Here is a 23640-nt window from a genome sequence, read left to right on the forward strand (position 1 = left end):
CTAAGTAACTATACAATGTATTATAAACACACAAACATGACTCAAGTTCATCTAACCAATAAAACTGGGAGAGAGAACGTGATCTCCACCTGCCTGTAGTGGAACCACACCGGCCCGCCCGCACGGAACCACAGCACACTACATTTCATCATCACCACCTTGATATAACAACGGGCATTTTGGAGTCTCTTCCCTCCATGTCTTGTCCACACACTGTGCTCCTTCTCTCCCTCTGTCAGTTGTAAGAAGGACTAGTGGAGATGAGCAGAAGAAGACCAGGACCTCAGACCTCCCGGGGGCTGGAGGAGGAGAATCTCATCGGGGGGTTGTACAAGAGCTGCGCATGGCTCTCTGTCGGAGGAGGAGGAGGACCTGGAGGGGCTCAAGCTCCTCAGGCTGGTCAGTGTGTCACCAGGAGCTGCTGGTCTGTGCTCGGGCCCGGAGGGCGCAGTGGCCGTTGATGCCGTTCTCCCCCTTCAGGGAGGAGCAGGGAGGGAAAGCTGGGGTGCCGTTCTCCCCCTTCAGGGAGGAGCAGGGAGGGAAAGCTGGGGTGCCGTTCTCCCCCTTCAGGGAGGAGCAGGGAGGGAGAGCTGGGGTTCTGAGGCGCTCTGTAGTCAGATCAGTCTCCTCCTCTGAGCTGCTCTCCACATCGCTCCGGTCATCCTTGGATACCTACACACACAAGATGGGAGGAATACTCTTTTTGGTTTCAGTTGAAGTCAAGATCATTTTGTTTTACGCTAAAGTTTGGACTTTGTCGAGGTGAAATGACATGCATTCTTACAAAGAAAGATGATTCATGCTTCCAACTTCCTTTGTTCACACTTGAGACCTTGTAACTAGGCAACCTATCCCCTGATGTAAACATTTCTGCACAACTGCACATGCTTATAAGCGCCACAAGGTGGTTCTGTGGAGCAGGTCGAAAAAAACTGACCTAAAATTCACACAGGAGATCGTTCTAGAACAAATGAGAGGATTGTAAACAGGGAGAATCAAATGTATGGAAATCAAAGGGGGAAAACTTACAGCAGAGAGCAGAGAAACAGTCAGACTGACAGAGCAAAACGAGGAGAAGCAAAAGAGGAGTGGAGGAGCGAAGGACTCAGCAGAGAGAGAGATGGAGAGACAGGAGGGTCCCCCTTCTATCCCAGAGAGAGGACATACGAGGCGCGTCTGCAGAGAGAACAACAGATTCAATAACCCATAGAAGGACATGGAGAGAGCTGGGAACATGTTACCAGCCCAACTGCTCTGTAGGGTATGAGTGAGCCTGTCTCTTAAATCTGTGCTACAGAGAGATGATCCTAATACACAGTACGCACACACACACACACCTTTCCACTCATGATGGCTTTGAATGCGATGCGTGCGATGAGGTAGGACCAGATGATGTGCAGCAGCTGCAGGACCAGCAGCAGGGAGTTGAAGAGCCACCAGGACGGGTACGGCCCGATGATGGCCCAGCTCTCAAACAGAGTACTGTTCAGGATCCTGCACACACACGCACACACACACACACAGTGGATGGGCGGGCGAATTAACATATCTCACTCCCAAGATGACCTCTGCAGTGTGAGAGGCTGCATGCTGGCTGTGCTCACACACGCGCTCCGGCTGCAGGGGTAGTAACTAGTCCTCATGAGCCCGATGGAGAGAGACGTGTCATCTTGATGAGTCCGCCTGCTGATCACGGCGCTGTGGATCAAACACCACGGGCGTTTCCGTGGCAGCGTGAAGCCGTTGGTTACGGTGAGCGTCCGGCGCTGGTCATGAGCAGAACCGGGGACGAGACTGAGGGACTGAACTGTCTAACCGCTGATTTGCTGCAATCGTGCAGTTTTACATGGGGTGGCGTTAAGAGATGAATACATGTGTGAATACACACACCCGTGTTAAGAGATGAATACATGTGTGAATACACACACCCGTGTTAAGAGATGAATACATGTGTGAATACACACACCCGTGTTAAGAGATGAATACATGTGTGAATACACACACCCGTGTTAAGAGATGAATACATGTGTGAATACACACACCCGTGTTAAGAGATGAATACATGTGTGAATACACACACCCGTGTCTGTGGATAAATACCTTTATTTATTCAGCCTTTACTCGTCCAGAGGAGTCAATGAAGAACACATTCCTGTTCAACATGGCGGCCTGTGTGGTTTACTACCACTACTGACACACACGCCTGGACTCCGCCCCTGGCTACCAGTACGCAGGAAGGGCCTGTCGCAGGGCCCACTCAGGCTTTGTGGGGCCCTGAGCAGTCGCTTCTGCCTCCCTGCTTAGCCCCGCCCCTCCTCACCCCCCTCATCTCGCCCCCCCCCCCTCCTCCTCGCCCCCCCTCCTCCTCGCCCCCTCCTCCTCCTCGCCCCCCCTCCTCCTCGCCCCCCCTCCTCCACCAGCGCTGTGACAGGTTGGGTTTCCCTCCTTTCCTCAGGGAGCCGTGTCATCATCTCATCTACAGACTGAATATCGCTGCTCAGGTTTCAGCCCCGCCCTCCTCTCTGTCACAGGAGGCCGCCGTATCTCTCACAGTATCTCTCACAGTATCTCTCACAGTATCTCTCACAGTATCTCTCACAGTATCTCTCACAGTATCTCTCACAGTATCTCTCACGGTATCTCTCACAGTATCTCTCACGGTATCTCTCAGTATCTCTCTCAGTATCTCTCACAGTATCTCTCTCAGTATCTCTCACAGTATCTCTCACAGTATCTCTCACGGTATCTCTCAGTATCTCTCTCAGTATCTCTCACAGTATCTCTCACGGTATCTCTCAGTATCTCTCTCAGTATCTCTCACAGTATCTCTCACAGTATCTCTCACAGTATCTCTCACAGTATCTCTACGCTCACCCAGCAGCCGGGGGAGTGGTGACGGCGCTGTGCTCTAATCATTTACTGCCTTTGTCCCGTCCGTCCGTCGGCGGTGATGGAGGAGAGTAAACGTCATGCGTAGGAAAACAGCTATTCTACACATGCCTTTGTGTGCTGAGGGCCCCTGTCTCAGATCCACACACACCATATAGGATAGAGGGTTCAGAGGTCACACACCATATAGGATAGAGGGTTCAGAGGTCACACACCATATAGGATAGAGGGTTCAGAGGTCACACACCATATAGGATAGAGGGTTCAGAGGTCACACACACCATATAGGATAGAGGGTTCAGAGGTCACACACCATATAGGATAGAGGGTTCAGAGGTCACACACACCATATAGGATAGAGGGTTCAGAGGTCACACACCATATAGGATAGAGGGTTCAGAGGTCACACACCATATAGGATAGAGGGTTCAGAGGTCACACACCATATAGGATAGAGGGTTCAGAGGTCACACACCATATAGGATAGAGGGTTCAGAGGTCACACACCATATAGGATAGATGACGAGCCGCGTGATGAAGAACACCACTCCGAACACTATGAACAGGAAGTCACACAGCCGCTGGTACATGGCATAGTTGGCCAGCTTTGCCGCCTGCAAAACAAAAGAAAAACAAGAAAGACAACATTGATGTTTAGCTTTCTGTTCCAGGAGGAGGAAGTTCTGACAGACACCAGACCTCTCCCTGGGTGTGCCTAGATCCAATCTCCCCAGAGGGCGGGGAGTGGCTTGGTCCCTAAGCAAATGAATGTGCTGATGAGTGGGGATGTTTGATAACCATCCAACCAGGCTGATGCCAGCACACATCCTGCTTAGTCTCTCATAACCAGACCTACTGTATCTCCTCTCATAACCAGACCTACTGTATCTCCTCTCATAACCAGACCTACTGTATCTCCTCTCATAACCAGACCTACTGTATCTCCACACTTTGATCACTCTGTGCCAGCGCTGGAGAAAGGTCTGAATGGACTCTACCATTCAGGAATAAGAGGGAAAAACACTATTTATTTAAACCAATCACATTCGTCTTCAGCGGAGCGGCTGCTAGTTATTGTTTCATGTAGTCTGGGAGAATCTCCCATCGCGACTGATTGGCCGACAACATGAATCGGCACCACTGATTGGGCGGTAATAAACAAATGACAAGCCTTATCCTCAAAACCTACATCCGTTGAGTCAGACTACACCCTGCTAGAGAGGAGAGGCACAATGCATCATTTTAGTTAGATAGATAGATCGACAGACAGACAGATTCAATTTCAATTCACACACAATAAAAAGGTATAGTCAGCATAAAGGGAAGCAGTAATTCTACTGTATTTACAGTCCGGTACAGCAAGTCTACAGTTTCCACTGTACCTGACTGTATATTATATATACCAATAGGAGGATATCATAATAATAGTATATCATATAATATACTGTATATAATATACAGAGCTGTATATACGGTTCAGCTGTTAGATCTCATTCAAAAAAGGTGACTTGATGAGGTGTGTTGAAGTTGCGTGTGCAGAAGCAAGCAGTCACCTCACCTCTCTTGACCCCTCTTTGCCTCTTGCTTCTTTGTAGATTACAAGTGTGACCGTTTTGTATTTTTAGTATTTTAATGATTTAATCATGTGTGGGCTGATTTCATCATTGTTAAGGCTTGTATGTGTAGCTGCTCGTTTTATACAATCTGTTTTGTATCATGGTAAACTAGAGGGCTGATAGTAGCCCAGCACATGTAAACGTGTCCCAGACGGTGCGCTGGCACAGAGCAGAGCAGCGTGGCAGAATCAGTCTGGCGCTGAAGGAGCTCCTCTGCCTGACCAGGGTGTCATGAAGAGGGCGGGAGACGTTTGGCCAGCGTTCTTCTCTCCGCATAGTCCAGGCTGACCCCCAGAACAGAGCCAGGGTGACCCCCAGAACAGAGCCAGGGTGACCCCCAGAACAGAGCCAGGGTGACCCCCAGAACAGAGCCAGGGTGACCCCCAGAACAGAGCCAGGCTGACCCCCAGAACAGAGCCCGCCCTCCTAATCTGCTTGTCCATCCTGTTAGCTTCTGTTGCTCTGATGCTGCTGCTACTGCGAAGAAGATGGCACTCGCTACAACAGACTGGTAGAACATGTTGAGCATTGTTTTTCAACAGACTGGTAGAACATGTTGAGCATTGTTCTACATGCTGTCTGTTGTAGCGAGAGCAATCTTATTTTCACCTGACTATTAAAACAGAGTCAGATTAGAAAACCTGTTTTGGAGGCTTAAACACACGGATACCGTCCCCTGGACAGACAGGAAGTGGACTCACCTCCAGCAGGAAGTCGGAGGCATCGTGGACACACATGACCAGGGAGCCCACACGGAGCATGTTGTTGGCGTAGGAGAAGCTTATTAGACTGACTGTGGCCAGGTGGTGGACGAACATGATCAGGAAGTCCTGAAAACACACACACGGGGTTAGACTCAACACACACACAGGGTTAGACTCAACACAGAAGGATCCCTCAGTTCTGCAATACTGACAGATCATCTCAGCTGCCTGTCACAGGAGGACAGCATGATCAACTCAATGGCTGAGTGTGGCCTGGGCCTACAGTACTGTTACTACTCCTCCTTCCCCCTCCTCCTCCTTCCCCCTCCTCCCTACTGCTCCTTCCCCCTCGGCTCACACCAGCAGAGAGAGAGGGAGAAAGGGAGGGAGCTGCAAGGTCAAACATTAAGTTTTAGATACAATCAATAAGACATTCTCTCTCTCACGCACACACTCACACAAACACAGGTGTAGCTGACAGCTGAGAGGGAAGCCTGAATTTTCGAAGAATTTTCAATTTTACATGTTTTTCTTGTAGGCCTTCATGTAAATTAATTTTGGGCTGAGTCAAATCCCCTTTACATTATCCGAACTCTGTGTTACCCTCAAAACATGTCTGTTCAACTTGTTGAAATCATTTCATTTTGTGGTGATGCGAACTACATTACTGCCTGTGATTCTTGTTTGGGATGAATCCAAAAATATTTACTTAAGAATGATGATATATTATGTATACACATTCCTGCACCTCACAACTCTTTCCATATTCATGTTGGAAATCTCAATTCAAAGAACACTGCACCGAAATGGGTGATTAATGTCATACCGCTTTTAACTGGGAAATCATATGATTTAGAGCAACAGAAATCAATGTAATTTATAACCTTAGCCTACATATTTTTACACATCACATTATACAAACCCATGGGGTTAATAACCCATACTTAAAAATAATGAAACCAAAATAATTATAAGGCTACTTGTGCAGATAAGCAAGTCCAGCTGAAAACATGAAAACATATTTTGTTTTGTAACGTGAACATTAGGGTTGGTTGATCTGTCCGTGCTTGTTTATTGGCTGTTCTTCTGGTAACCCCGTGTTTCACGTCACAACGATATGAACTGTGGGTAATTCCCTTAGGCGAAGTCTGCAGAAGTGCAGACTTACGGTAAGGGGCCATAAAGGGCTCAAAATGTCTGCCAGAGAGTCCTCATGCACTTGCCGATTTGACATTGGGACACCCCTAAGCCCTCGCAGACTTCGCGGGAGCGCGCCCTTAAGTCTGCGAGTCTGCAAGGGTGGACATTGGGACTGGGCCCCTGACCCGCTGCTCCAAGCCCCCAGGATTCGAAATCTAAAGTGAAGGCCTATTGAACCGCGCCATCTTGGCTAGATTTGTAGTCATTTTGCTATTTCCGGTGACTTTTGTACTTGCGCAGTTGTGCTTTTCTGTCTGACGCGCGTCCACGCACGTTCCCGGCTCTCCCCGCTTTGATTTAGCAATGAAAACCGGCTTGCATATTAACCTGTTTTTGTAAAATATATCCATTGGAGAAATTATTTTTTCATCCAGGCATCTTAGTTTTAACAGGTTAAATATAACTGAACATATTTTGTTTGCTCGTAGATGGTATTAATTCCGTTCGCGATAACGTTATTGCAGCCAGGCTAAATTCCTCCAGGGAGCCAGTGACCGGCGAGTTGAAGAGCTTCACTCCCCGCCAGCAGGAGCTCTGGCCGCGGCTACCGCATCTCGGATAAGCCGCTGAGTTCGTGGCTGCTATTTCACATTCGCCCTTGATCAATCCCAATACCGATCCATGGTAATAATGAATCAATCGTTCAGATCGGCAGTGCTGCATGCATGTTACAACATCATTGTTAGCTTTATTAACATAACCATAGCCTACATTTATCTATCTAACGTTAGGCTATCCATCTTACACCAGTCGGCCATTCGATAGCTAGAAGCGGTGCCAACGTTGACCGTGGACGTGGACGCGCGTAGGACAGAAGTACAAGTGCGCAAGTACAAAAGTCACCGGAAGGCCAGAAAAGCACAACTGCACAAGTACAAAAGTCACCGGAAATGGTCTATTACTACAAATTTGCCAAGATGGCGCGGTTCAATAGGGCTTCATTGTTGATAGCGGTCAGTGAATGGAGTGGCTGTATCCAGTTCTATTAATACATCCATGCGCTGCTCCCACAGGAGCAGGCCGGGTTCAGTAGCGGGAGATCGACCGTAGATCAAGTCACTTTGATGACTCAAGACATCGAGGACAGCTTTTCGGCCAAAAAGAAGGCCGAATCCGTCTTTATAGACCTGACGGCTGCCTACGACACCGTATGGCACCGCGGTTTCACCTGCAAGTTGCTCCGCCTGTTGCCAGACAGGCACATGGTCAGCATGATCATGGAGCTTGTCTGAAACCGCAGCTTCACCCTCACCACCGGTAGCGGACAGCAAAACAGGTTGCGACACCTTAAGAACGGTGTCCCCTAGGGATCTGTCCTTTATAACACCTACGACCTGCCAATCACAGTCTCCAGGAAGTATGCCTACGCAAACGACCTTGCGCTGGTGTACTCAGCTGGAGACTGGCAGGCCGTGGAGGAGACCCTGAGCCAGGACATGCAGACACTAGTGGCATACCTCCAGAAATGGAGACTGAAGCTCAGCGAGGCAAAGACGCACATCGATGGAACACTCCTGCCATGCTGCGCCGAACCAACCTATCTCTGCTTGACACTGGACAGTTCGCTCCCATTCCACCGACACCTCGAGTCACTGCGCAAGACGTTAACAGCTCGTGTGGCGTTGATGAGGCGACTGGCCCGATCAGCCCCAGCCGTAGCCCTAGGCTCCTCCACCAGTGAATATTGCGCACCGGTTTGGTGTCGCAGCACTCGCACCTGCCTCATCGATCCACCTTTGAACAAAGCCTTGTGCATCATGACAGGATGCCTGGTGTCCCACTCCTGTGGACAACCATCCCATCCTCGCAGGCATCCAGCCTCCGCTGCACAGGAACCACAGCACGTCTCGCCTGCCGGGCCGTGGAGCTAACCACCTGCTCCCATCAGGCTCACTGCAACAACAGAGCCTGCAGCACGGTGGTGGGGGCGGGGGGCGAGTAGCCTAATGCTTCGGTATTTGACCGAACACTGATAACCCTGACAACCCTGCCCATAATTCCAGTTGAGGACTTTGGGCATGAGTCTGGTGAGTCCTGGTGCCTGCCTCCTAATGAGCAACATAGAAACAGAGTTAACCGACAATAAGCACCCCCTCTAGGAAACAGTTAACTGACGATGAGCGCCCCCTCCAAATCGCTGACCTCCCTTCAGCCCGCGCTGCTCTCCTAACCTCCCAGCACAGAATAATACGCGTCTTTAGCATCACATTGTGTGGGAAACCCCCAACAAGAGCGCTGCCTCCTCCCTGGGATCTGGGTCATTTCATTAGCGCTCCTCCATCCAGAGCAGGAGTCACATGACTGGGAGCGAGGACCAGGCACTGGGCGGCCTGGACAGCGTTCCTGACTCAATCATGTGACCTTCTTCAACACCAACAGCTAGCGTCTGTCAGAGGGAAGCAGATTTCTCACCCATGGTTCCTCCGTCACATCGTACTGCAGCCTGCATTCATCTTCACTTTTATAACGCCTGTAGTACTGTGTAAAAGTCTTAGGCAGCCACCAAAGAAAATCATGTTTAGAGCTATTTATATGGGCAGTGTTTATTTGATTGTACTAAACACTAAATAAAACATTGGAATAAGCACAAATAGACTAGACTGGACTACTGCAACAGGCTCTTCATCGGGATTCCTGGCAAGAGCATCCAGAAGCTGCCAGGGTTCTGATGAGAGTCCCTCAATATGAGCACATAACCCCCATTCTGCACTCACTGCCCTGGCTCCCTGGCTCATCCAGGATACACTACAACATCCTGCTGCTCTCCCACAAATGCATCAACAGACACGAACCTCCCTGTCTACAAGAACTCATCACTCCACAATCCTCCACCCTCACCCTCAGACCCTCAGACAGGCTGGTCCTCCACTCACACCCTCATATCCACAGACAGTCTGCTCCTCCACCCGTACCCTCAGACAGTCTGCTCCTCCACCCTCACCCTCAGACAGTCTGCTCCTCCACCCTCAGACCCTCAGACAGTCTGCTCCTCCACCCTCACCCTCAGACAGTCTGCTCCTCCACCCTCAGACAGTCTGCTCCTCCACCCTCAGACAGTCTGCTCCTCCAACCTCACCCTCAGACCCTCAGTCTTCTCCTCCACCCTCACCCTCAGACAGTCTGCTCCTCCACCCTCACACCCTCAGACAGTCTGCTCCTCCACCCTCACCCTCAGACAGTCTGCTCCTCAACCCTCACCCTCAGACAGTCTGCTCCTCCACCCTCACCCTCAGACAGTCTGCTCCTCCACCCTCACCCTCAGACAGTCTGCTCCTCCACCCTCAGACAGTCTGCTCCTCCACCCTCAGACAGTCTGCTCCTCCAACCTCACCCTCAGACCCTCAGTCTGCTCCTCCACCCTCACCCTCAGACAGTCTGCTCCTCCACCCTCAGACCCTCAGACAGTCTGCTCCTCCAACCTCACCCTCAGACCCTCAGTCTTCTCCTCCACCCTCACCCTCAGACAGTCTGCTCCTCCACCCTCAGACAGTCTGCTCCTCCACCCTCACCCTCAGACAGTCTGCTCCTCCACCCTCAGACAGTCTGCTCCTGCTCCTCCACCCTCACCCTCAGACCCTCAGTCTGCTCCTCCACCCTCACCCTCAGACCCTCAGTCTGCTCCTCCACCCTCACCCTCAGACCCTCAGTCTGCTCCTCCACCCTCACCCTCAGTCTGCTCCTCCACCCTCACCCTCAGTCTGCTCCTCCACCCTCACCCTCAGACCCTCAGTCTGCTCCTCCACCCTCACCCTCAGACCCTCAGTCTGCTCCTCCACCCTCACCCTCAGACCCTCAGTCTGCTGCACCAGGCTGTGCACCATGGGGGGTCGAGCCTTCTGCTCAGCCGCTCCAGCTGAGGGCAGCTCAGAGCCTGGACTCTTTTAAAGCAGGCCTGAAAATCTACCGCTTTAAAAAGGCCTATGCCTGTTAAAATTGTGTTCATTTTGTTCAGCTGTGGTTCTTATGCTATGCTTTTAAACCTGTAGCACTCTGAGATTTTTAAATGAAAAGTGTGTTGCAAATAAAATGTATTATTATTATTATTATTATTACAAATAAAAATTAATACAAAAAAGTAATATAAATATCTTCAGAATAAAAAACAACAGCAACTGTCAGGATTACAGATTGTATTATTATTATTATTATTCATGTTTATTTGTATTGACTGTAGTGTTATATAGTGTTTTTATGAGCAAATAAACACTTACTGTCCAGATAAATAGCTTTAAACAATTTTCTTAGGGGGCCTAACACTTTTGCACAGTATAACTTGATACAGTTTAATCGGAATGCTCAATTATATTTTTGTGCTTGGCTGTAAGCCAGCGCACCAAAGATAGCAAATGTCTGGTTGTCAATCCCTTTCTCCTTCCTTCCTTCCTCCGTCGTGTTGTTGACCTGCAGTTCTATGTTGCTACCACAAGAGGCAGTGGTCCCAGAACATCAAAACATAAACACTATGACACCACACATTTTCCAGATCCTTGGTGGTCAAGTGGATAGGCCGCCTCTCATGCCGATGGTCGCAGGTTCAAGCCTCGGTGTGGACAATATTTTGTCATGGATGTTATAGAAGGTATGTAAAAATGCAGCTACCTGGTGGTGTTATGTCAGTTATTGAATTTATGTGCAGTAATTGAACATTTGAAATACTCCTGTTTTGAAATTATACCTGCAGTATAGGTGTCTCAGTAATTATCCATTATATATTAGGCTATACTTTGCATGTATTTGCCAGGTAAATGTTTTGATTTTTCAGACGGACGGGAGAGATCCCATGGGAACAAAACGTTTTTTAATTTTTTTTTAAAGAAATGTACAGTCGGTTTTGCAGATGAAATAACTGAGTCAAACTGATTGTGCCACAAGACACAGTGGTCCCAGAACATCAAAACAAAAACACTATAGCCGTCTTTCCACTGTCGGGCCCAACGGTTACTAGGCAGTTTCGTTCGGCTCCGTTCTGTCCCGGACTCGTGAGAACCGTTACCATCTGTTTTTCCACTGTCGGGCCGCTAACAGTATGGAGGAGGATTTAGTTTATTTTTGACTATTTCTGGTTTTTCTTTTTATGCGCCTACATGAGCGCACAAACCGTACCTGGCGTGATGGTGTTGAAAGAAGCAGACAGAGAAGAAAGAGAGGGGAAGATGCCTACAAGTCCTTGTTGGCAGAATATAGTAGGCCCAGGAGGAGGACACAAATCAAAGTAGGTAACAACTAATGTTACACAAAAGTAAACCTGTTGCGTTCTTGTGATTGAAACAAGTTTAGGTAGGCTACAGTAACGATATATTACACAGGCTAGTAGCAGTTTCCCCTACGATACAGTTTCAGAATAAGCAACAGATACAACCACTGGCGGACTGGGAATCTGACCGCGCTGGCAAATGCCAGGAGGGCCTCGGGACTCAGGAAGAAAAACTCTGAAGACTCTGAGGGGAAGAAAAAAAAAAAGCCATTATTCGTTATTATTCAACTGCTATAGAGCCCTCATAAGCGCCGAAGGCGAAGCGCCATGCGGCTCGGGCACCAATGGAAATGTAAATAGAGAGAGTAAGTAAATAGAGAAAATATCTCAAGTCTTAACCGGTACAGTTCGTCATCCATCTCTTGTTGTTCATGTTTTCGTTCATAAACGAGTACCCATGTGTTTGGATGTAAGTTACGTGATGCCTTTGAGTTATAGTTGAACTGTGTTAGCACTAGCTAGATTGTGTTAGCCCTAGTGCTAGCTAACGCTACGTTTGCTAGCCCTCGAGAATAGCGACCGCAGCTGATAACGTTACTAGCCAAGAAATGGATATTCAGCAATCCATTTTTCTCAGAGAAGCTTTCAAACGAAAAAAAGGAATTACCGAAAGAGAGAGACCAAGACCTAAGCTGGAAGGGCTAACACAGCCAGACACAGTCAGACAAGGGATTTGTGAGGCACTTTCAAGAAGCTAACTTTGACCAATACGACTGGCAAACTAGTCCACACACATTGGTCACCATTAGGGATGAGACGGTATGGATTTTTGCATTACAGAATCTAGTTACACGGTACGGTTTACGGTATTTCATGGTATACGGCATTTCACCTCCCCAACACACAAAAAAAACAAGTATTTTACTTTGAAGGAACTACAGTGCAACACATGATGGAAAATACACACTATTGTAATTAAGCTCAGTTTATTAATAGCAAGCTTATATTAAATTACAAAATTAATTGTTGCAAGCAACTTGAAATGTGAAGTTTCAGCAGCGCATTATTGTGTAATACCGTAAACGTATACCGTAAACACAGGGAATGTCACGGTTCTAATACCGTGCACATTTTATACCGCGGTTCACGGTTTTACGGTACACCGTCTCATCCCTAGTCACCATTTAACAATATTCAATATTGTAATCAGACAATAATGTGGGATTGTTTTTAAAATGCATTAGGGCAAATCCATTCAGGGAAATACCAGTTTTTTTATTTTCTATTTACCCATTCATTCATTCATTCATTCATTAATTAATTCATTCATGTATTCTATTCAGCTCTGTGGCTGTGTTCGGAATCGCTCCCTCGTTCCCTCACTCCCTATTCCCTATATAGGGTTCACTATGTAGTGAACTACCTAGGGAATGGTTTAAGGAGTATTCGGACACTACACCGAACGTCACAAAAATGCGTCGGTCATTCGTGTGATGCAGGCGGATGCGCCCTCGTGTAAACAAACAAGTCTAACAGGGAGCATTCACGCTGCAGGTTGAGATGTACTCAATCAGGTAGTATCGGATTTGCTTTTGTGTGTTCATTTTGAATGTTAAATCCCAAATAAAGTGTTGAAATTTAAATTCTAATCATGTGCATGTGTGGTTTTTCTACTTTGGTCCTGTCTGTTAATTGCAAGATGTAACGTTGGCTATAGCCGCGCTACCTAGCTAGCTATGAAGCGCACGATCAAGTAACATGTTTACAAACATTACATGTTTACGATTTAGCTCCGCAAGCTAGAGTTCCTTCAGTTTATACACGAAAGTTGCCGCCGCCATCCTCCGTTCACAGCCCTCTTCACGAGACAACTCAACTGCATTGCATTGTGGTATACCGGAGAAAATGTAGGGTACATCACTGTACCCTGGAAATCAAGGTGACTTGTGGGTAATAAATAGTGGACTATATAGGGAACGAAAATTCCGTGGAGAATTCGGACACTACAAACAAAATGGCTGACGCCCTATATAGTGCACTATATAGTGAATAGGGAGCGATTCCGAACACAGCCTGTGTCTCACCTTGCGTTTGATGTCTGTGAACTGTGAGAACATGAGGGACCAGTAGAAGGCCAGCTCTATGACGTAGTAGTGGTAGAGACCTGGCGTCAGGAGCTGGCAGGGGTCAAATAACCACAAGAAAAATGACAGACGCTACGACAACATAACCATCAGAGCAATGCCAGGCTATTGACAAGCCTGCTGTCCACACACATCCTCATCTGTGGTGCCCTCTCACCTGGTAAGGGTAGTTATACCAGCAGTGGCGCGTGTCCCACATCCATGGTGACTGGATAAAACCATACCAGCACACACACACGCGCACACACACACACAGGCACACACACAGGCGCACACGCACACACACACACACACACACACACACACACACACACACACACACACACACACACACACACACACACACAGCAGGTAAGCAAACACTTCCAAATTTAATCATCAGCAAACACTAAGTTAGTCATACAGTCGATACAATTAAAGGCATTAAGCTCCACAACAGATTCCTGCTCACCTGCCACAGGAAGCGGATCCCATAGGTAAATATGCAGAGATAAAACACGAACCTCCACCTACACATCAAGCACAGGTTAGAGGCCAGACAGAACACAAACCCTACTCCAGGTTCAGGTTCACCTACACACACACACCTCACTCCTACATACCCATAACCAAACATACACACACACTCCTACATACCCATAACCAAACACACACACACACCCATAACCAAACACACACACACACTCCTATTCACCCATAACCAAACACACACACACACACACACACACTCCTATTCACCCATAACCAAACACACACACACACACACACACACACTCCTATTCACCCATAACCAAACACACACACACACACACACTCCTATTCACCCATAACCAAACACACACGTACACACACACAAACATCATGCACCAAAGCCTTCACCCCCAGTGACTAATGCGCACAGTGGTGTGGGTACAAGCCTGTGAGGGGGTCAGTGGTGACCCTCATTAGGGGACGACTAGTCTTGCATAGCCAGACCTTAATCCAGACTTGGTTTTCGCTGTGCCATCACTGGAGGGGCATCTGGGTGCGCCCCCTTATCATTCTGAGAGGGGGGGAGGAACGCTGCATTTCTTTACACTAATCACAACGGTCTTGGGCGGTGCTGAGCTGTTTTTTTCTCTCCCAGCAGTGCCCTTGTAAAACAGTGTCGGGGGGAATGAATCTGATTGGCCGCCGGAATCGAGCGGCCCCAATAAGAGCCTTATCTCAAAAGACCTAGGTCCGTGGAACCGGACTAGCGGATGGCCTACATGCTCTCGCAGAACTTGGTGAGGTTGCTGGGTTTGTCCTGGTTCCGCCGCTGTCTGAACCAGCGCTGCACCTTCCGGGCCTCCCAGCCCAGCTGCTTGGACAGCCCGTCCAGGTGACACGCATCTGGACTCTGCAGAGACGAGGAGGGAAGACCGGTTTACTGTCCAGGATGAGGGACTGTTGACCATATGTTCTTGACCTGGTTTCGTTCTAGGGTGATGGGTTCTAGTCAATCTTTGAATAAATATCCCAGAGACCAATGCACATTTAGGTAATCCGGAGACACAAACAGATATACCAAAACCACAAAGTGACATCATCAGTCCCTCCCAACCGTTCCTAGTCTATTTTATTGCAGCCCATCCTCTCAGAAAGGGGGTTGTCTCCTCTCAGAAAGGGGGTTCTCTCCTCTCCCCTAGAACAGACACACATTCCACAAAATCACCACTTTTGACCATACATGGCCCTTTCTCTCTCTCCTACATGACCTACGACCTCTCCCTAAGTGGAGTCCAATGTGTGTGTCTGTGTGTGTGTGTGTGTGTGTGCACACGTGTCAGTCAGAGGGTGGGCTGGCAGACCGCTACCTTATTGATGGAGCTGAACACCTTCTCCAGAACGGCGTTGGGCGGCGCCCGCCGGCTCCCCTCTGCCTGGATGTGCAGTCTGAGAGCGCAGGGGCCGGCGATGAACCTGTCAGGACCACACACACACAGGGGGTCTGCGTCAGAGCACGCACACACACAGGGGGGCCGCGTCAGAGCGCGCACACATACACGCACGCACACTCACACACACACACACAGGGGGCCGCGTCAGAGCGCGCACACACACACACACACACGCACGCACACACACATACGAACGCACACACTCACGCACGCACACACACGCACACTCACACACACGCACACACACGCGCGCGCACACACACACGCGCGGACATACACTGCCACCCACAATCCCCAGACGCACAGTTCCCCATTCAGATCCCTACATACAGTAGTCTCTTCACAATAGTCATGTGCCCTCTAACCCAGAGTACAGGACCAGTACACACCAGCCTCACACTCCTCCCCTGAGCAACCTGACACACACACCACACACACACACACCATACACACACCACACAACACACATACACACACACCATTCACACACCACACACACACCACACTCACCGCTTCATTTACCAACAATCCAACCATTGTGTTTGATTAGCATGGGAAGAGAGGCATGGGAAGAGCAGGGAGAGAATGTGGTCCTTCCTGTTCTGTTCTGGACGGGCAGTGAGAGGGACGACGTGGCGGGCGGACAACAACAGAACAGGCCGGGAGGGAGGAGGAGAGAGATGTTTTCCACGGGGGTCACTAGATAAATGTCACCCCGGGGCAGACGTGTGTTGTGAACAGGCCTGTGTGTGTGTGTGTACAGGCTTGTCTGTGTGTGTGAACAGGCCTGTGTGTGTGTGTGAACAGGCCTGTGTGTGTGTTCTGAACAGGCCTGTCTGTGTGTGTGAACAGGCCTGTGTGTGTGTCTGTGTGTGTGTGTGTGTGTGTGTGTGTGTGTGTGTGTGTGTGTGTGGACAGGCCTGGACGCACTGGTCTAGGGGAAGAAACCATGAAGTAGGTTAATGAACAGAGCAGAGCAGAGCTATAGGATGAGCTAGGCCAGGGCTAGGAGGAGAACCTTCATGTTCTGGGGGTCTCTGTGCTTTACCTGAGGAGCGCCTGACAGAGGAAAGTAAAAACGAACAGCATCAGTATAAAGGCTGGATTATGAAGGGATCAGTATAATCCCGCAGATATCAATGTTGGTGTTCATAACAATGTTGAGTCCAACCCATAATAACTGTGTAGTTTCACACGGGGCTGTAGGAGACTGCTTTACTGAGTTCAGTGAGGTGGTATTGAAGTTGTGCATCATGAGGTTTTGCTGCCTGCTGTACAGCAGATACACAGGTAAACAGCCTGCAGGTGGAGCAGAAAGGTAATTGATACGCATCTCTCTGAATGTATGCAGACAAAGCTGCTTGACTTGAACAAAGACAGACCGGGCTCTGAGAGGCGTGGACCATGTGCTGAATGACAATATCGCTAATTCAGGTTCCACATCAGTTCGACTTCTTCATTATATTTATTGACTTAGCAGCATATGAACACGTCACACTAAAAAAACAAACAATGCCACAATGTTCAGGCTATAGCCTAGTGAGCCTGTATATCAAATAGTACAGCCCCAAGCCTACACATTCAGCAGCTAGTATAACCCTAGCACAGTCATGAGTTATATAACCCCAGCCTACAGTCATTACCATACCATATAACTTTATTGTCAGCAATGCTGAAATTGGTCTTGCGTTGAAATTGGTCTAGCTCACATATGCAACACATAACATAGTACACACATTTGACATACACATACATACATACACACACACACACAAACACACACACACACACACACACACATACATACACACATACATACATACATACATACATACATACATACATACATACATACATACATAAGCCTATACATTCTAACATCCATCCATACATGAGAAACGTGAAAGATGAGGACACATTAGTTACATTAGTTAACACTAGCATGTATTATCCAGTATAACCCTAACCTATACAGTCATTAGTTAGTATAAACCCAGTATATAGTTATTAATTAGTTTCAACTGGTCTCTTCTTAGGCCTGTTCTATTCCCTCACTTCAGACTAGTTTGAACAAATAACCGTGAGCTAAATTAGCCTCGCAGCTAACACAGGGCTAACACAGGGCTAACACAGGGCTAACACAGCTAACACAGGGCTAACACAGGGCTAACACAGCTAACACAGGGCTAACACAGGGCTAACACAGCTAACACAGGGCTAACACAGGGCTAACACAGCTAGCACAGGGCTAACACAGGGCTAACACAGCTAACACAGGGCTAACACAGCTAACACAGGGCTAACACAGCTAACACAGGGCTAACACAGCTAACACAGGGCTAACACAGCTAACACAGGGCTAACATAGGGCTAACACAGCTAACACAGGGCTAACACAGCTAACACAGGGCTAACACAGGGCTAACACAGCTAACACAGGGCTAACACAGGGCTAACACAGCGAACACAGGGAACACAGGGCTAACACAGGGCTAACACAGGGCTAACACAGGGCTAACACAGGGCTAACACAGCTAACACAGGGCTAACACAGCTAGCACAGCTAACACAGGGCTAACACAGCTAACACAGGGCTAACACAGCCCTTAAAACTGCTTAGAGTCCAAACTATTTAACTTTTATACTAGTGTATTGTTGCATGTATATGGGACTGGAGATGGAAATTAGCAAAAGCTATAATCTAGTACAATGCAACTTCTCTCTAAGGAGACTAATGTATTTGTATGTTGTCCCTGAAATAAACTTCTTAATAAAATAAATAAACTAGAATCTGTCTGTGTATGAGGAAGGGAGGGAGGGATTGTGTATTGTTTGTGTGGTGTGTGTTGTGTGTGCGCGCATGCATGCGTGTGGGAGGGAGAGAGAGAGGGACTGTATTGTGTGTAGTATGTATGTGTGTGTGTGTGTGTGCATGCGTGCTGTGACTGAGTGAGACAGAGTGAGCGGGGAGGGAGAGGGAGAGAGAGAGAGAGAGGGACTATATTGTGTGTAGTATGTGTGTGTGTGTGTGTATGTGTGTGTGTGTGTGTGTGTGTGTGACGGGGAGGGAGAGAGGAACACTAGACGTGGTCTGACGTTACTGATGAATAAATGAAGGGGTCAGCCTGCCAGACTGAGCTTGTGCAGGAGAGATGAGGTCACCCTGGAACAGACCCTGGAACAGATCCTGGAGCACGTGCTGGGGTCAGGCAGCCGCGCGACCCTGATCCTGCTCAGAAACACCCTCACTACTCACTTCCTAGCTCCTATTCTCTAGGTCCAGAAACACGCCCTAGTTCCCTTGCCAGGCCTGGCTTACTCAATCAGTATTAGAAAACACACTACTCTCAGATCTCTCATTTATCACAAAAAACTTTTATCGAACAAGAGAAAATCCAATGAGATCGACAGTACAAAGTTTTTGTCGATTTTCATGATTTTTAATCGAATTTTACTGTTTCCATAAGGCATTTTTAATTCGATATAACTTAATTCGCATAAAACGTGTGGATGTTAACATGGCTTGTGACCCGAATCACCTCACCTCTAAAACCGACCGAACAAGCGAACAAACGAGCCAGGAGAGCGACGCGGAGCGCGGGGCTTCCCCCAACCCTGCTGCCTACTGGGTTCCCCCAACCCTGCTGCCTACTGGGTTCCCCCAACCCTGCTGCCTGCTGGGTTCAGCCCTGCTGCCTACTGGGTTCAACCCTGCTGCCTACTGGGTTCAACCCTGCTGCCTCCTGGGTTCAGAGCAAGATGCCTACTGGGTTCAACCCTGCTGCCTGCTGGGTTCAACCCTGCTGCCTCCTGGGTTCACAGCCAGATGCCTACTGGGTTCAACCCTGCTGCCTACTGGGTTCAACCCTGCTGCCTCCTGGGTTCAGAGCAAGATGCCTACTGGGTTCAACCCTGCTGCCTACTGGGTTCAACCCTGCTGCCTACTGGGTTCCCAGCCAGATGCTCGTCATACAGCGTGACGGATCCTCAGATTCTCTGAGGAGATCCTCATTCCACAGATGATTAATATCCTGTGTGAACGCGGCATTTTACAATCCTCTTTTCCATCACCAGCAGGCCTAGTGAGTAATCACACCCACTCTCACATTCACTTTCTCACCCTGTCATTCCTCTGTCCAGTTGAGCCACGTTAATATCTCAAATGCCTCTTTGTCATCAAAGCCAAGCAGCTCCAGGCACTAGAGGCGTGTAGGTTATCAGGTAGGTTATCATCATGGAGTAATAAATAACAAGCCTTGTCAGTTCCTCGGATACACTAAAAGACTTTCACAATCTTAACAGATTATGAAATGACTGGGAGTATACACTAGACGAATGGCTTCTGCTGATTTTTGTATGACAACTGAAATGAAAAACTGGGTATCGCACATTTAACGACTGGACCAGGTGGTGACGAGTTTACACGATTCTTCTCAAAAATATAAAACATGTTTGATATGCTCCGACTCGGATCGGGAGAAGTCTGTTCTCATCATACACTTGACGATTTAAATCTGTACCCCTCATACACTTACAGATTTCTGTGCCCAATTGGGGGTCATCCCTATATTCCCCGGGTCCTATGTTCCCCGGGTCCTATGTCCCCCCAAAAAAGGGTTCTATGTTCCCCCCAAAAAAGGGATGTTCCCCGGGTCCTATGTTCCCCCCAAAAAAGGGATGTTCCCCGGGTCCTATGTTCCCCGCGAAACGCGAAAGATAAACGTGATCATGCCATCGCGTGATTTAATGCCAAAATGGGCAGATTATGCGCCTATTTTAGAAAGGTTACATTTTCACCGCAATAATCACTGAATTCCATGAAAAATATGCGCTCATTTTTTCCACATAAAGTTTAAAAAATGTCGCCTGAACTTGACCTGGATCAGACGAGCATAGCCTAGTGATGGGCAACGCATCGCCTCGCTCTAATGTAGGCTATTAGATTGTATTTTATTTTCTGAAGTTAGCCTAACTGTTGTCTATATTTTTTTATAGGCATATGTGTGTGATGGCCTATTTATTAAACTTCTATTAATTATTAATATAGTTATTTCAAACGCATAGTGGTTGAGTGACTATCATTTCTACTGCGAGCGGATCCTCTCTCCACTGAGATATTTCCCCCAACGGATTTGCGCCTCTCATGAGCCAGATCCCAACTCACAGCAGGATGGGTTTGGACCATGGATGTATTAATAGAATAGGTTTGGACTGGGACACTCAACTTCACGAAGGCATTAAGCAGCTTCTCCATTCATTGACATAAAACCAATAGTAGGCTATATCCTTACAATCTAGAATAGCCTAGCCTACATTATAGTCAGAGTTGCGTTGGGTACCTACTGAGGCGATGCATCACATAACTAGGCTAGGCTCCGTCTGATCCATGTCAAGGTAACATGCAACATTTTTTAAACTTAATGTGAAAAAATACGGGCGTGAAATCATCCTCGCATATTTTGCACAGAATTCTGCGATTATTGCGGTGAAAATATAACCTTTATAAAATCTGATCCTTGGCATTTTGGCTATTAACATGCGATGGCATAATTGCGTTTTTCTTTTGCGTTTCGGGGGTAACATAGGACCCGGGGAACATAGAACCCGGGGAGCATAGGACCCGGGGAACATAGAACTCATGTTCCCCCAAATTGCCACTCCGACTACCCCCAACTAGTGCAGACTACTGCCGACTAGGGCAGACTCGGCAGGATTGTGAATCGTGTATAAAATCGGGCATAATATCTTGTAGTTTATCCTCAGCTTAACTGTTTGTGGAGACGCCAAGTGTGATTTTCAGTGATGGATGGGTCCACATGCACAAGAGTGGATATCTAGCTAGATAGTTTACATAGTTTAGGGTGCATAGATAGACAGACAGACAGACAGACAGACAGACAGATAGACAGACAGACAGACAGACAGACAGACAGACAGACAGACAGACAGACAGACAGACAGAGCTAACCTAGCTAGCTAACTTAGCTACGGTAAAGTTAACGGACCTGTCTAACGTTACCTGGCTCTCTAATGAGTTGCAGCCCCTAGGCTATGTTCCCCCCGCCCCTCTGCTCCGGTCGGGCTGCCCATAACAACACGTTCAGGCTCGCAGTCTGCAGCTGTTAGAGCTAGGCTAGCTAGTGCTCAGTTACTCTGTTAGAGCTAGGCTAGCTAGGGCTCAGTTACTCTGTTAGAGCTAGGCTAGCTAGGGCTCAGTTACTCTGTTAGAGCTAGGCTAGCTAGGGCTCAGTTACTCTGTTAGAGCTAGGCTAGCTAGTGCTCAGTTAGTTTACAGCTGTTAGAGATAGTTTAGGCTAGTAGTAGCTAATCTAGATTACTCACGCAATACACATTGCAACACGCTTGCTATCTATTTACTAGCTTCACAAATCACTAAACGCAAACGTTATTCTGTTTGCACCAGTCCCACTAGTCTGGATGAGTTATTCTGTTTGCACCAGTCCCACTAGTCTGGATGAGTTATTCTGTTTGCACCAGTCCCACTAGTCTGGATGAGTTATTCTGTTTGCACCAGTCCCACTAGTCTGGATGAGTTATTCTGTTTGCACCAGTCCCACTAGTCTGGATGAGTTTGCTTGCAGTCCTTAACGTCGCCACAAGCACAGAGTCCGGAGAGGACGGGCAGCAGGACTACTGAGGATATTACAGACAGGACTACTGAGGATATTACAGACAGAACTACTGAGGATATTACAGACAGAACTACTGAGGATATTACAGACAGGACTACTGAGGATATTACAGACAGAACTACTGAGGATATTACAGACAGAACTACTGAGGATATTACAGACAGAACTACTGAGGATATTACAGACAGAACTACTGAGGATATTACAGACAGAACTACTGAGGATATTACAGACAGGACTACTGAGGATATTACAGACAGAACTACTGAGGATATTACAGACAGAACTACTGAGGATATTACAGACAGAACTACTGAGGATATTACAGACAGAACTACTGAGGATATTACAGACAGGACTACTGAGGATATTACAGACAGGACTACTGAGGATATTACAGACAGAACTACTGAGGATATTACAGAAACAAGGGATATCAAGTTTAGGCTAGAACTCATGACGGCGGGTTGAAGCATGTTCCTCATTAGAGATTTGACGTGAGGAGATGAATATGACATGACCTCGCCCAGAACTCAGTACATACCTCTCAAATAGTATCCTGACGAAAAAGATCCCCAAAGCCAACGGCAAGGCTGAGAGCAAATGTCCGGCTGTGGGATACTCCTCTCCGGCCGCGGGGTCCGCTAGATCCGCCCAGGTCACGTTGTGTGGGAGCCAGAACCTCTCGTTCCAGAACCAGGCTGAAATACCAGCCATGTCTAACGGGATAGCGTTAGTCTTCGACCAATTGTGTATCCCTGCAAGAAAACGTGGGGAAATAACCCACCACCCCTCCGCTGGGGACTTGAGTGTAGATGTTTCAGTGGAATTAGCAGGCTAGCGTAAAGTTAGCTCCCACCGACGTGGGGAGGAGGAGAGGAGGATGGATTGAGGAAGCGGAAAACCAGCCCCACCTCCATGGAGGCGATCAGACACAAGGGATGGAGGCGCTGAGATCATTGCCTGCGATCTCACAATTCAGAGCGTGACAAGTGACAACACAAAACTAGCTTTGGGTCAACTCAGGACTTCCTGCGCATAATACAAATAAGTAAAGTAAAAAATAATAATAATAAAAAAGAGCTAACAAGAGGGTCATGACGATGGTCAAACACAATGAACACTAACTTTTTTTTTTAAATGAGAGGATAGCTCCATCATGTGGACATGCGTAGCATTACAATCATAACAAGGCAGCGCACTAATTTGAACCAAAATAATTAATATCCAACTGATTGGGTGTTCCCTGTTGTACTGACACACAAACATCGATAGGAATAAAATCTACTTCATGGTTTCATGATTCTGGATCTCAACT

At 47.8% G+C, this 23640-nt stretch overlaps 1 protein-coding gene across 1 annotated transcript; it reads right to left on the reverse strand.

Moving 5' to 3' along the window:
- Positions 1 to 408: 408 nt before the first annotated feature.
- cers5 (ceramide synthase 5) lies at positions 409 to 23039 on the reverse strand (the record flags this gene model as incomplete). The annotated part of the gene is made up of 10 exons (XM_084463046.1): positions 409 to 672; positions 1338 to 1494; positions 3397 to 3503; positions 5207 to 5335; positions 13688 to 13780; positions 13905 to 13955; positions 14199 to 14256; positions 14998 to 15128; positions 15586 to 15691; positions 22867 to 23039. The coding sequence occupies 10 exons, from the start codon at positions 23037 to 23039 to the stop codon at positions 409 to 411; spliced, it is 1269 nt and encodes a 422-aa protein (XP_084319172.1).
- Positions 23040 to 23640: the final 601 nt, after the last annotated feature.

The sequence above is a fragment of the Borostomias antarcticus genome (genome assembly GCF_949987555.1).
Source record: "Borostomias antarcticus genome assembly, contig: scaffold_89, whole genome shotgun sequence".
Classification (NCBI taxonomy): Eukaryota; Metazoa; Chordata; class Actinopteri; order Stomiiformes; family Stomiidae; genus Borostomias; species Borostomias antarcticus.